This window comes from Bos javanicus, chromosome 7 (genome assembly GCF_032452875.1).
Source record: "Bos javanicus breed banteng chromosome 7, ARS-OSU_banteng_1.0, whole genome shotgun sequence".
NCBI classification, from domain to species: domain Eukaryota; kingdom Metazoa; phylum Chordata; class Mammalia; order Artiodactyla; family Bovidae; genus Bos; species Bos javanicus.
In genome coordinates this window covers 107,968,872-107,982,359 of record NC_083874.1, presented here as the reverse complement: position 1 = coordinate 107,982,359, position 13,488 = coordinate 107,968,872, and the positions used below count along the sequence as shown (strand labels likewise).

Genomic DNA, 13,488 nt, shown 5'->3' with positions numbered 1-13,488 from the left:
GGATGTTCAAGTAGAGGAAAGAGGCTTGTGGATGGTCAGCCGCTCCTGCTGGTAAAGGAGACTCAAGAGTGAAATGGGGATTCAAAACAGTTACATCTGAATTCAACCACATATCCTCATTCTGAGTTTTAGAATCCTGTTTCTTAACCAGTTAGTGGTATACTTTTTGAGAAACTTGACAAGACTTAGAATTAATTTAAAATGTATGCTTGATTTTTAGAAATGAGAGATTTTTTTCCAGGGCTGTCATGGGCACACTCTGGTTCTCATACTGTGCTTCCCTTTGAAAGTTAGTGGGCTCGGGTTTGTGCTTTTCTCCTTGTCAGCCTGCAGACACACTGGGAAGGGTCCATCATACGTCACGGCTTTTATAGTCACCGTTATGCCGTAAGGTCAGGTGGGCAGACAGCTGGTTCCCCACACGCGCTGGGTTGGCGCGTGGTCGCATTCCACCACAGATAGTTCAGTTCTGATGCCGCTGCAGCCTGTGCCTTGAGAGCATCCCACTCCAGTTGGTAAGGCTCTCAGCACTGAGCTCAAGCAGAAAGGTCCCGCCACACCAGTCCCATTCCTCCTTCACGGGATTGCGCCTGATACCAGTTCTGTGTCAGTCTGGGCTCAGTCACAAGAAAGAAAACAGTAATTTGAGTAGGATAAGAATTATGAACTACAGTTAGGCTGCATGTGTGCACACTTGTTTCTGATGCTGTGTGACCCCATGGACTGCAGCCCACCAGGCTCCTCCGTCCATGGGATTTCCCAGGCAAGAATAATGGAGTGGGGTGCCCTTCCCTTCTCCAGGGGATCTTCCTGACCCAGGGATCGAACCCGCTTCTCCATTGGCTGGCAGCTTGTTGACCACTGTGCCACGTGGGAGGCCCGAGCACAGTGAATTCTGAGGAATACAGAAATAGCAGATTTGAGGGATAGCCTCAGGGCTGAGACGAAGCACTCTACCACTCTGCCCGCAGGGTTAAGATCCAGACGGCGTTGTAAAGGACACAGCTGTGGTTCTTAGACAAGTGTTTGTACGGCTTGGCTGGCAGAACTTGCTGGAAATCTGCCCTCTGGTTTTTGGCAAAAATCTGGCTTTGGAGTGCTGGAGAAGCTGTTCCCAGGGAAGCACTCCTACTATAAAACCACCAAGATGAGTACCGGGGGAGGCTGCAGGCACCTCCCCCTGCAGCTGTGAGGCACTGGGGAGAGTGCGTGTGCTTCTGGAGCCAGGTGCTAGGGAAGCCGCTCACGGGAGGGGAGGAGCCGGGGCAGAAGCCCTGTGGTGCAGAGGCCAAGGTAGGGGTAGAGACAGGAAATCTTCTCCCTGCTGGGGGCAAGCCCGCTGGAACTAAGCAGCAGTCCTTTCCCCCAGTCTCTCCAGCACCCTCTACTGCCTGAGCCTAAGACAGAGGAGGAACACTTAAAAGGCCCAGATCTGTTTTCACAGAAAGGAAATGAAAAGTGAATTTGGAGCTGAGAGGCAACAATTCTGTTACCGGCACACTGTTTTTCTTTTTGTAATGTCTGTTTCAAATCCAGAGTCAAACTTGGGGTTCAGTGCTATTAACTGTGTTTATTAACTTTTACAAAAAACCTTCCTTTGCTTTTTCCTTTTTCAGTCCTGACTGTGGTTTGGCCCTATACTCTGTTGTAAGTCTTCTCAAATTCTTTTTGAAAAGATGGTTGCTGAAGTACCTAGGCTAGGTTATGAGGAGTATACAAAAGACTGTGCTTGCCATCCAAGGCGACACTGTTAACCATCAGGCAGAATCCTGTTCCTACCTAGAAAGCCCAGTTTATTTTGTATTGTAACAGGCATATAATGTGAAATTTACCATTCTAACCATTTTTAAGTGTGTAGTTAAGGGGCATTAAGTACATAAACAGTAACCACATCCCTCCTCTTCTCATTCTGTGGCAACCTTCATTCTCCTGTCTGTCCTATGGATTTTACTACTTTAGCTACCTCGTATCAGGGATACAGTGTTTATCCTTCTGTGGTTGACCTTTTCAGCGAGCATCATGCCTTCAGTGCTCACCCTTGCTTTAGCGTGTGTCAGGATTCCCTTATTTTCCAAGGCTCCGTTGTACTCCACTGTTTGTATGTACCGCACTGTTCCAGCTCTGTTGGGGTATAATTGACATGTAACATTGTGTACGTTTAGGGTGGACCGTAGGGCTTCCCCGGTGGTGCTAGTGGTAAAGTCCCTGGGTCAGGATGGTCCCTGGAGGAGGGCATGGCAGCCCACTCCAGTATCCTCGCCTGGAGAATCCCATGGACAGAGGAGCCTGGCGGGCTGCAGTCCATGGGGCCACACAGAGTCTGACATGACTGAAGCGAGTTGGCACACAAGCATACAAGGTGTACAGAATGTGGATTTGATACACTTATATATTGTGCAGTGATTATCACAGGCGAGTTGTTAACCTCCGTCAGCTCACATAACTACCGTTTCTGTCTTGTGAGAGCATTTAAGATTTACTCCCTTACCTTATTTCAGGTATATAATGCAATATTGTCACCTATAATCAGTTTGCTACCGTGAATCCCCAGGACTGACTTGTCTTATAACTGGAAGTTTACTGTTTCAGGTCTTAGGTGTAAGTCTTTATTCCGTGTCAGGTTAACTTTCTGTGAGTGGTGTAAGGTGGTTGTTGTTCAGTCACTGAGTCGTGTCTTGACTTTTTACAGCCCCATGGACTGTAGTGCACCAGGCTTCCCTGTCTTTTATCATCTCCCACAGCTTGTTCAAACTCATGTCCATTGAGCTGATGATGCCATCCAACCGTCTCATCCTCTGGCGTCCCCTTCTCCTCCCACCTTCAATCTTTCCCAGCATCAGGGTCTTTTCCAGTGAGTCGGCTCTTCACATCAGGGGCCAGAGTACTGGAGCTTCAGTTTCAGCGTTGGTCCTTCCAATGAATATTCAGGGTTGATTTCCCTTAGGATGGACTAGTTTGAGTTCCTTGCAGTACACAGTACTCTCAAGAGTCTTCTCCAGCACCACAGTTCAGAGGCATCAGTTATTCTTAGGGGTTCAGTTTTATGCATGTGATGATCATCTGCGTGTGATTTTCAGTCTTCCCGGTACCATTTATTGAGGAGACTGTCCTTTCCCCCTGAGTATTCCTGGCTCCTTTATCAGGTCTTATGTTTTCCAGGGTTTGTTTCTGGTTCTTGATTCTGCTCCACTGTTAACGTGTGTCTGTATTTATCCCAGCTTCATACTGTTTAATCACTGTAGTTTAATAGTATCAGGAAATGTGATGCCTTCAGCTTTGTTCCTTGCTTTGGCTATTCACGATCAAGGTCTTTTGTGGTTCTATACAAATTTTAATGTGTAAAGTTAGGTTGCCTGAATAATTCCTCTTTTTTTTTCAATGTAGACTTTTTTTGTTATAAACTTCCCTCTTAGATCTGTTTTTGCTTCATCCTATAAGTTTTGGCATACTGAACATGTGAACAAGCCATTGGTTGTTCAGAAGTGTCTTGTTTAATTTCCACATAGTTATGAATTTTCCAATTTCTTCCGGTTGTTGGTTTTTTATTTCTTGCCATTTTGGTCAGAAACGATAGCTGGTGTGACTTCAGTCTTATCAAATTTGCCAAGACTTGTTTTGAGCTCGGATCTGACCTGAAGAATGCCCGTGTACATCCAAGAATGTGTGTTCTGCTGCTGTTGTGTGGAATGTTCTGCATCTGTCTGTTAGGTCTATTTTACCTAAAGCAGAGTCCAAGTCCAGTGTTTCCTTTTTGTCTTGTCTGAGTAATGTATCTGTTGCTGAAAGTGAGTTACTGAACTCCCCTGATACTCCCTTATTGTTGTCTAATCTCACTTCAGATCTGTTTTTACTTGCTTACTATGCTTAGGTTCTCTGTTATTTGGTACATATTTTTTATGATTGTTACATCCTCTTGAGTTGATTCTTTATATAATAATCATCTTTACCTCTTATTACAGTTTTTGGCTTAAAGTTTCTTTTATCTAATACAAGTATAGCTGCCCCTGCTCTTTGATTTCTCTTGAACAGAGTGTCTTTTTGCATCCCTTCACTTTGAGCCTGTGTGTTTCCTGTAAGCTGAAGTGAGTCTCTTACAGGTAGGATATGGTGAGTTGAGTCGTCTTCTTTTTCTCCTTTTGCCACTGTATGCCTTTTGATTGGAGAACGGTAAGAAGTTACTAATTCTTTCTTACCCATTATTGTCTGGCTGTTTTGTAGTTCCCTTGTTCCTTTCTCCCTCTCCCATTGTTTTCTTTGTGACTTGATTTTCATTATTTTTTGTGTAGATAATGTAGATGTATTATCTACACAAAAATCTAATGTAGATTTTTGCTCTATGATTTCTGTGAGGTTTACATAAGACATCTTAATAGCTTATTTTTGCTGGTAACAACTTCAGTTGCATGCAAAAAGCTCTGCCCTTTTATTCCCCTCTTAGGTTTTTGATGTCCCAGTTTCTCTTTGTATACTGAGTATTCTTTAGCAAGTTATTGTAGTGTACTTATTTTTAATACTCTTATCCTCTAACCTTAATACTCAGTAAAATGGTTAATATACTGCCATATTATAGTATCAGAGTGTTCTGAATTTGACCATATACTTACCTTTACTAACCAGCTTGCTCATTCATTCATCAGTAGATATTTGGTTTATTTCTACCTTTTAGGTCTTCTGAGTATAGGTCCTGTCTGCAGTTGTAATTTAATTGTAATCAAAAGGGCTAATCAAGCCACAAAAGGATGAGGCTGACTCCTGCTAGATGGTCGTATGATCTGCTGGTCTTCCTGTCTTAGAATAGTGACTTTTTCCAGACATTTGAGTTCCTAAATAAAGTTCACAGCCCAGGTAACTGGGAGTTCAGGCATATCTCAGTGAGGTTACAGATTTAGGCCAAGAGCACCACAGTGAAGTGAGTCACACGAACGTGGGGTCTCTGAGTGCGTATAAAGCTATGTTTATGGTGTACCGTATTACGTGTATGGTAGCAGCATGTCTAAAGAAGTGTACACACCTGAGTGTGAGAGTACTTCATTGCTAGGAGCACTGACCGCTCTCTTAGCCTTCAGTGAGTCACAGTAACAGCAGAGTTCACTGATCCCAGATCATCAGAACAAAGATGATGATAATAGGAAGTTTGAAATATGAGAATTACTAAAATGTGACACAGAGACATGAAATGAGAAATGCTGTTGGAGAAAGGGGCACTGATAGATGTGTTTGAGGCAGGGCTGCCAGAAATCTTTGGTTCATAAAAAATGCCGTGTTTGCCAAGTACGGTAAAATGAGCTGTGCCAGTACTAGTGAACTGGTAACGTGGGTGCACGGACTCTATGCCAGGACTCGATGCTGCCATTCAGGGGCACAGTATTGGCTTCCCTGCCTTGAACATCATGTAACCTTGGCCATATTTTACTTTCACGAGTTGAACCTGTCCAAAATATTACTTTCTTTCATGTGATTGATCTCACGCAGAAACTCACAAGTTAGAAGAGAACCACTGTTTTGAAAATATAAATACAATAGTCAAGTAAATTATTGAGTTATTGAGACAAAATAGATTTTTGTTGTACTTGTGAGAAATAGGTTGGTTTGTTTTTTCCCTGTGTTTATGATATTTTTGGTTCAGTGCAGAATCAAAGCAAAAGAAACCAACAGGAAGAGGGGTAATGTGGACGTGATTTTAGATGACACCTTTAAACACGGCTCTCATTGCTGCTTAAAAAGCCTATCTAACAAAGTGCTGTGACTTTCCATTTTCAGACTGCCCTGGCACACTTAGAGTCTCTTGCAGTGGATGTTGAAGTGGCCAATCCACCAGCCAGTAAGGAGAGCATTGATGGTCTTCCAGAGACCCTTGTTCTTGAGGATCACACTGGTAAGGGCAAAGTTTATCTCTCATAAACGTGTCAGACGACACATTGCATGTTCAAGTATGTTACCAGTGCACGTAGAAGATAAAAATACGGTCAGACATTTTCATTAGATTTTCTGTGAAACTTAGAAATTTATTGAGTGATAGGTTGGGACAAATGTTCTCCAGTCAACTTTTCTACAAAAGCAGTTTTTATTAAATTCCAAATTGTCATGCATTAAGCAGAAATACATTTGCCAATTAATTGATCAAATTCTGGTTCTTTCATCTTCTGTAGTTATCATTTATGAGTTAATGGTTGGATTTCAGTTTTGTTAAAATTGAACCTTGTGGGATTGATAAGTCACATTCTTTGATTTCAGCTATTGGTCAGGAGCAATGCTGTCCGATCTGCTGCAGTGAGTATATTAAGGATGACATAGCAACAGAGTTACCCTGTCACCATTTCTTTCACAAACCTTGTGTCTCAATTTGGCTACAAAAGGTGAGTTGCAGGTTTACTTTTTTAGAATTAATATTTTAATGGCTTCTTCTACAAGTTAATGATGATAGTAGTGTTTTTTAAGCCTGTTATACTTAGCTACATACTCAAAATATATTTTAATTTAGTGTTTAAAATTGGTTACCCTTTAATGATTACAGATTAATGGTAATATCAAGCTATTTTACCTTACTAAAGTGTGAGTCTCTCGGTCGTATTCATCTCTCTGTAACCTCATGGACTGTAGCCTGCTAGGCTCCTCTATCCATAGGATTTCCCAGGCAAGAATACTGGAGTGGGTTGCCATTTCCTTCTCCAGGGGATCTTCCTGACCCAGGGATTGAACCTGGTTCTCCTGCACTGCAGGCAGATTCTTTACTATCTGAGCCATCAAGGAATCCCTTTAACTTACTAACATTTTCTAAAAAAGCAATGTAAGAAAATGATGTTAGGATAAAACTAGTTAGATCTTTGATTGTATCTCTGAAATCTGTTGTTTTCAAAAATATCTTAAGCCAGGAAGTCTTTGGGACTACTCAGAGTACTGTAACATTGTACAGATATTCTGCTAACATGAGATGGTATCTCTAAAAATGAGGATAAACAAGGTCTTACTGTGCAGCACAGGCAGCTGTAGTCAATATCCCGTGATAAACCCTAACGGAAAGGAATATGAGAAAGAACACACAGATAGCTGAGTCACTTCGCCATATAGTAGAAATTAACACAACATTCTGAATCAACTGCATTTCAATAAAATATTTAAAAGGTAAAGTAAAAATGGTTTGATAAATATTTAATAACCTACCAAGTACCTCTGATGCAATTTTTATATACTGTTTTTTAATGTTTACCCAATAATTTTTAAGTATATTTGAATTACTTTAAAAAGTATTCTTTAAATCTCAGTGAACTCTATTCTTGCATAAGGGATATTTACATGCAGTTCAGTAGAAGCTCCCAGATCGCTCTCTCAGCTTGATTTCTTACGGATACGGCTCTCTGTCTCCTCCATGACCGTTTCCTTTGATCTCTTCTCTCTCACTCCCACCCTCTCCGTCCTCCCTTTTCTTTCCTTTCTTTTGTTTTGTTCTTGCTCCCCTTCTACTGCCACTTCATCTCTGTCAAAATTCTAGTTAATATCTGTCAGATCCAGTGCAGAAGTGTTCATTATGCCTTTATAATATCTAAAGTTTCTGTCTAGGCTTTCAAGGCCTTCTGGGATCTAGTCTGTCCTTCAGATTTACTCCTCTGTACCTTTACTCATGCCTAGCCTGGTGTGATCATCCCCTCACTGTAAAAATAGAGGTTCTAGGGAGGTCCAGCTTACATTCCGCCTTTTCTGTTCTTGGCACCCTCTTTCTTTAAACGCCCACAATAGTATCAGAGCCTCAAGAAGGGTCTCGTGTTGTCTGTGCCTGCCGTGTGTCACTCCTGGGTGGGACATGTGCGTTTCCCCACTTCATCCTGATAACAACTCTGGGGCATCTTGGTGTCCTTACTCTCGTTTCCTGGTAGTTGTCACTCACCAAGGTTCCATGGCTGCAGTGTGCTTGGCTGAGACTGGACTCCTATTTGACTCTCAGATGTTGCTCTTTGGCTCCATCTCTATGGCAAGTGCACAGTACCTGTTTGCTGAATTAAGTTCTTGAATTGTAAATATTGCTTATGTTGTACAGTCTTGAATTGTCAATGATTTTTGCCTTAACCCAAGGTTGTAGTTTCTTCAGTCTCTTTCCTGTCAGGAAGCAGCATAGTGTGAAGCCTTTCCTCTGGGGAGAAGGTTCCCAAGATACATATCTTTGTCACCTTCAACAGCATGATTTCTTCAACCTGTTTTCTATCGGGGAGATCTCTGGGGAAAAGACGATTTGTGAGGGGATTATCTATTGCCAGATGGCAATCTCTGTAATCTCCCATGGGTCCTAAAATCACGCACTCCCAGTCTAACTGCTTTCCCTGTTCCACCTTCCCTCATTGATTTGTTTTATTATTCACAAGGCACCTAACTCTTCTTAACTTTCTGAAAAGGAAGTATATGGCTTTATAAAGAAGGGCTGCAGTCCATCTGCTTTGACGTATCTGTACCGCACTAGAGTGAGGTTTTACTATATATGTGGAAGATCCTAGGGGGGTGATTTGATGTAATAAATACATGAATTAAGTAGGTCTCTGGTTTCTCTTAATACATACATCATAGATTCATAATAATTCGCTTCAGAGGAGGACGTGCCCTGCGACTCCTAGCTCGCCCTTGTAGCGCCAGTGCTCAGTGGAGAGTACGGTAGATGCTCAGTGATACTCACTAAAGGAAAGATGAGTGACCTATAACATACAGAGCTGATGAGGAGACATTGTTCCCTCAAAGAAATCAAGAGTCTGATTGGGATGAGAGGAGATCGCCTCAGAATTCTGCTTCTCTGATTTGTGGGTTGACGTTCATTTGTTGTTACAGTATTTGACTTTTTTAGGATAATGCTACTGTTCTGATACTTCATAGCAATTCAGACCTTTCCGTTTGTTGGCTGCGAACTTGCTCTTCTCTCCCTCCGTTTTTCTCCCTCCAGTCCGGGACCTGCCCCGTGTGCCGCCGTCACTTCCCGCCCGCTGTGATGGAAACGCCCGCAGCTGCTTCCGCTGAGCCTGATCGTGACGCGCCCCCTGCAGGCGACAGTGCTGCAGAAGCCCCCTAAGCCTTCCCACTCGAGTGAGATCAGTCTATCAAAGTAAATCTGCAGATTCCTTCTAAATCCGATGTGCAAATAATTATATATAAATATATTAAAAATGCTATATATAGTCTATGCCATAGTTTAGAAAGAGAATATTAACCTTTCTAAACTTAAGTTTAGGTTTGCAGAAAGTACTAAACGTTTTCAAGCTGAATGTTGAAGTAGTGCATCCATTTTCTTTAGTTTAACATGTTATTAATTGTAAAGTCAAGCTTATCAATTAATTCTCTCCAGAAGAAATAATCATCTATGTGGCACACGTTGTTGATTTTGTCTGGAGTACTGCCACTAAGTGATTATAATTAAGCTTTCCTATTTGCATCAAATGTGAAGATTCTGATTACAACAGTAGTAAAATTTGGTTTCGTTGGAAATAAAAAGGAATTATAAAGCATGCTTTTTCTTTGGTCCCTTTGCTTCATCAAAACCTCTTGGTTGGTAATACTGAGTGGTTTTGTAAGAAGGTATATATTCTTTCAAATTAAGACTTTTTAGAATGCCAAACAAAACTTCTAGCTAGAGTATCACAAAATGTTTATATCTTAATTGTAGTCTCCTTGAAATGGTTAGGTAGAAAATTATTATATTTGAACTGGTGGATGTGTGTAAAGTAAAGTTAGTAAAGAAAAGTACCGATCTCCTGTGCTCGGTGCTTGGTGCAGTGAGACTACTTAGATGGCCTTACAAGATCCTTCTGTTTGTCTAAAGTTACACTTGAAGGTCCAGAACACTTATGGCACATTTGTGAAATAAATACTGGATAGAGTTAAAGGTGATTTTCACTCTGTAATATTTTGGAAAGTCTGAAAAAAAAAAAAGCATGAAGGGTTTTAAAACACTCATTCTGTTGTATCCCAAAGGAAAATCTGAATCCTTAAAAAAACTAGAAAGTTAATTGTACTATCTTGTATAAAGCATCAAATTGATGGAGTACAGGACAGATTTGACCACACCTTTTTACAACATATCTAAACCTTCCTGTGTTACAATTTATTATTTTAAAGTATTGCTGGACAGAGATTATTCATATTACATTATCAGCCTTTGTTTCTCTGCACTAATATATTTTGGTAAAACTATTCACCCAGAATTAAAATAGTGTCAAATGAAGCTGTAGATGAAAAAGGAATGGATTGTATGATTCCCTAGTAACTGTGTGAACAGAACTGAACAGGTAACACAGCTCTGGTGTTAATTTCCTTACCATAAAAGGAAAGATGCTGACCTCAAATTTAACCTCTGAAAGAGACCTGTTCACAAGCTTTTACACAAGAGAGGAAATCAGCTTTCCTCACATTTTTTTTTTTTAATGGGAAACCTGACCACAGAGTCATCTCTGTAATTATGAAACCAAACTAAGATTGCACAGCTTTCTGTTTAGGTCGTCCCACCCAGTAGGCAAGTATATATCAACATGGACATGATATTTAACTTAGGGATGCTTTAGATACCAAGACCGGAGAATGGTGATGGGTCTTAGAATGCCACATTTGAGCAAGTAAAATAGTAAAGCACATAGTGAGTGTACATCCATCAAAGTAGTACATCGATAATTTAGTTTGGACACTAAAACAGGAATGTTTATATGGCTTCCCAAATGCAAAGTTCACGTTTTATTTGTGTAATTTCTCTGAGTATTTATATTCCATTTCTTTTCTCCATTCTTAAATGAATTTTCACTGTTGGCACATTTGAGGCTTAAATATAAGGAACACAAAACTTGCATTCTAATTTTTGCATATATTGTAAATGTGTCTGGTATTTACAGCAAAATACTGTGTATCCTTTTATGGGTAAAACAAAACTGAACATTGCATGCATGTAATGTGGTGACTTTGTAATTTAGAGGTTCTTTGGGGCGTCTGTGACTTTCGAAATGCTTACATTCAGCCTTAATGTTGCATTAGGTAGCATGTTTTCCTTCTGATGTATATAGTCACTGTTGTATAAACTAATCTTTGCTTGTTTTCTACTCCGTGATCTTTCCATACCATATTTCATTGATAATCAGTTAGTGTCAGCGGTCAAATCAGATTAAGGTTAATTCTCATGTGTATATTGTGGAAATTTGTGGTTAGTGTGATTTTTGTTGTTGTTGTTGTTTGTTTCCTTTAAGTAATAATGATCAGTTGTGACACTTACTGGTTAACTGACATTGTTACAGGTTTTCTCTGTAATAAGCCACACGTTATATTTAGGCAGTATAATGGGACCTTGGTTTTCTTCTAGATAGCAGCTGTCAGAAAGAAAATATTTCCTCTTTGCCTATTAAGATTTAGCTATTATCTGCCAGTTGTTAAGAGGTTTTGGTTCCAAATTCAACCAGCAGTGTTGAGAGCTGAACTTAAGATAGCTGTTGTACTTTTTGCTTTCCATCTGTTTCCGCCCTTCATTCTTGGCTCCCTACTATCTATAAACATCTGCTGTGAAGGAGAAAAGTTCAATAAGAGTTGGCTTAAAAATTCTGTAAAAAATAAAATTGAGGTTTTAGAATTGTCATTGTAACAAGCTGATATAATCTGAGGCTGACAAGGCAACTAAATTTTGAAAATTTAGAAAATTTTGAAAAAGTAAAGAATATATGATGGTAAATTAGAAGTATTAGTATTAATTAAAATATTGTTTCTCTTATTTCTCTATTATATGTTAAGTGACTTGACCTAATAATTTTATTTTTTTTAAACGTGTTCTTCTTTCTTGTAATATGAATGCTGATATTTAAAGGTAAATCTATGTGGTTTTCTTTTGTGTTTCTTGTTTATCTCTAAGCTAACTAAGTCTTTAAGATTATTTGTGATCTGGATTTATATATAAGCTGTTAAATATATATGAACTGTTAAAATGGAATGCAAGCTTTTCAAAAGCCCAGGTCTAAATGTAATGATTGGTTTATTGTTCTACAACCCCAGACCATCATTTTTCGTGTAAATCATAAACAATAAACAGGATATACTCAGTGGTCATTTCTAATATTTAATCATGTAGTCATATCACTTCTATAACGTAACCTCCTCGAGGATTTAGTGTTAATAGCAAAGAACACAGGTCTTAACAGGAAGTCTGGAATAGGCTCCTGAGCACGTGATTTTATAGTCCTTCTGCTGTGATCCAAGAAGGAAGAGGCTAAAAGAGAACTCGGCTGTACGGAAGTGGTTGGTGGCCTTGCAGAGGGCGAGCCGCTCCACGCGCCTGCAAGGGCTGGATTTCAGCATCACAGGAGTGTCGCCCACACGCGCCTACAGGTAGCACGTGTGAAGCTAGGCAGAAAGGTCTTGTTCCTTCTACGTGGCCGCCTCTTCATGTCTCCCCTCGGGCTTCATACTTTTCTCAGATTTTGCATGATACCTATTCTGGACCAGCTGGCATTGACTATTTCAGTCTCTCACGTATAATGCATTGCTTAGAACTAGACACGGTTCTGTGGTCTGACTAAAGCAGGATCCAGAAGCGTTATTGCCATCATCAAGGTGATTGACATATGACCATTACAACTAGTATATGTTAACATTATTATTATCATTACCATCATTTTTAGGCACATGTATCACATTATTGTCTTTTGCTAAACCTCAAGGTATTGCTGGTAAGCCAGGCTGGTTCCTAATAATTACTTACCCAATTTCCCATTAACCTAATTGAAGGACTACATTCATCCTCACTAAAATTAACTTGTAAAGGTCTGTATGAACTCCTGATTCTTCTCCCAGCCTGTGTCAGTCCCAATTTTGATGAAGCATGCCTTTGGTGTTTAGAGGCTTTCTCCACGTTACTGATAAATACTGAACAAATCAGGATGAAATACAGGCCCTCCTGAGAACACCACCTTAGACAGCCTCTAGATTACCTTGACCCACCAGTCAATGCTTTGGGTACAGTTGTTGAAGCAACTGCTAGTCACTTAGATGCCTACGTTTCCTGAAAGGACACTGGAAGAATAAGAAATATTGTCCTGTTTGGTTGACAAGCACTATGGAAGTAGCCTAATCTTGCTAGTGTATTAAATCAGGAAAGCAAATGAAGGCACCTGGAAATGCTTCACTCTTAGTGAAAGCATGCTACCTCCTTTCTAACTGCTCACATGCCATCTGTTAACCTTCTCTAGAAATTTGGTAAGTGACCAGTGTCAACCTAATTTTTTTTTAATTTTTGAAATCTATCTTTTTTCTTTCAAAAATTAATGATATTTGAATTAACGTGACCTTAACAAGTCACTTAATCGTTCTGCTTCTGTTTTCTCTATAAAGTAAGGACTCTGAATTAAAGGTTCAGTACTACTGTTTGTGCATGGGTAAAAGTTTGAAAAAAATGTTCTTTGTTGATGTGCAGAGGGAGGGGGAAATACAGTTGCTTTCTATCATTGTTTGATGTTAGCACTGCCTTTTAGGATTGATGAATATTTTAGC

The 13,488-nt window shown here is 40.0% G+C and overlaps 1 protein-coding gene across 1 annotated transcript in view; it reads left to right on the top strand.

The window, feature by feature from the left end:
• PJA2 (praja ring finger ubiquitin ligase 2) overlaps positions 1-12,062 on the top strand; it is a 72,802-nt gene extending 60,740 nt beyond the window's left edge. Inside the window, exons 8-10 of the mRNA XM_061424530.1 lie at positions 5,761-5,875; positions 6,235-6,356; positions 8,921-12,062. Of these exons, the coding sequence (XP_061280514.1) occupies positions 5,761-5,875; positions 6,235-6,356; positions 8,921-9,046 (363 nt within the window). The 3' untranslated portion in view covers positions 9,047-12,062. The remainder of the gene's footprint in view (positions 1-5,760; positions 5,876-6,234; positions 6,357-8,920) is intronic.
• Positions 12,063-13,488: the final 1,426 nt, after the last annotated feature.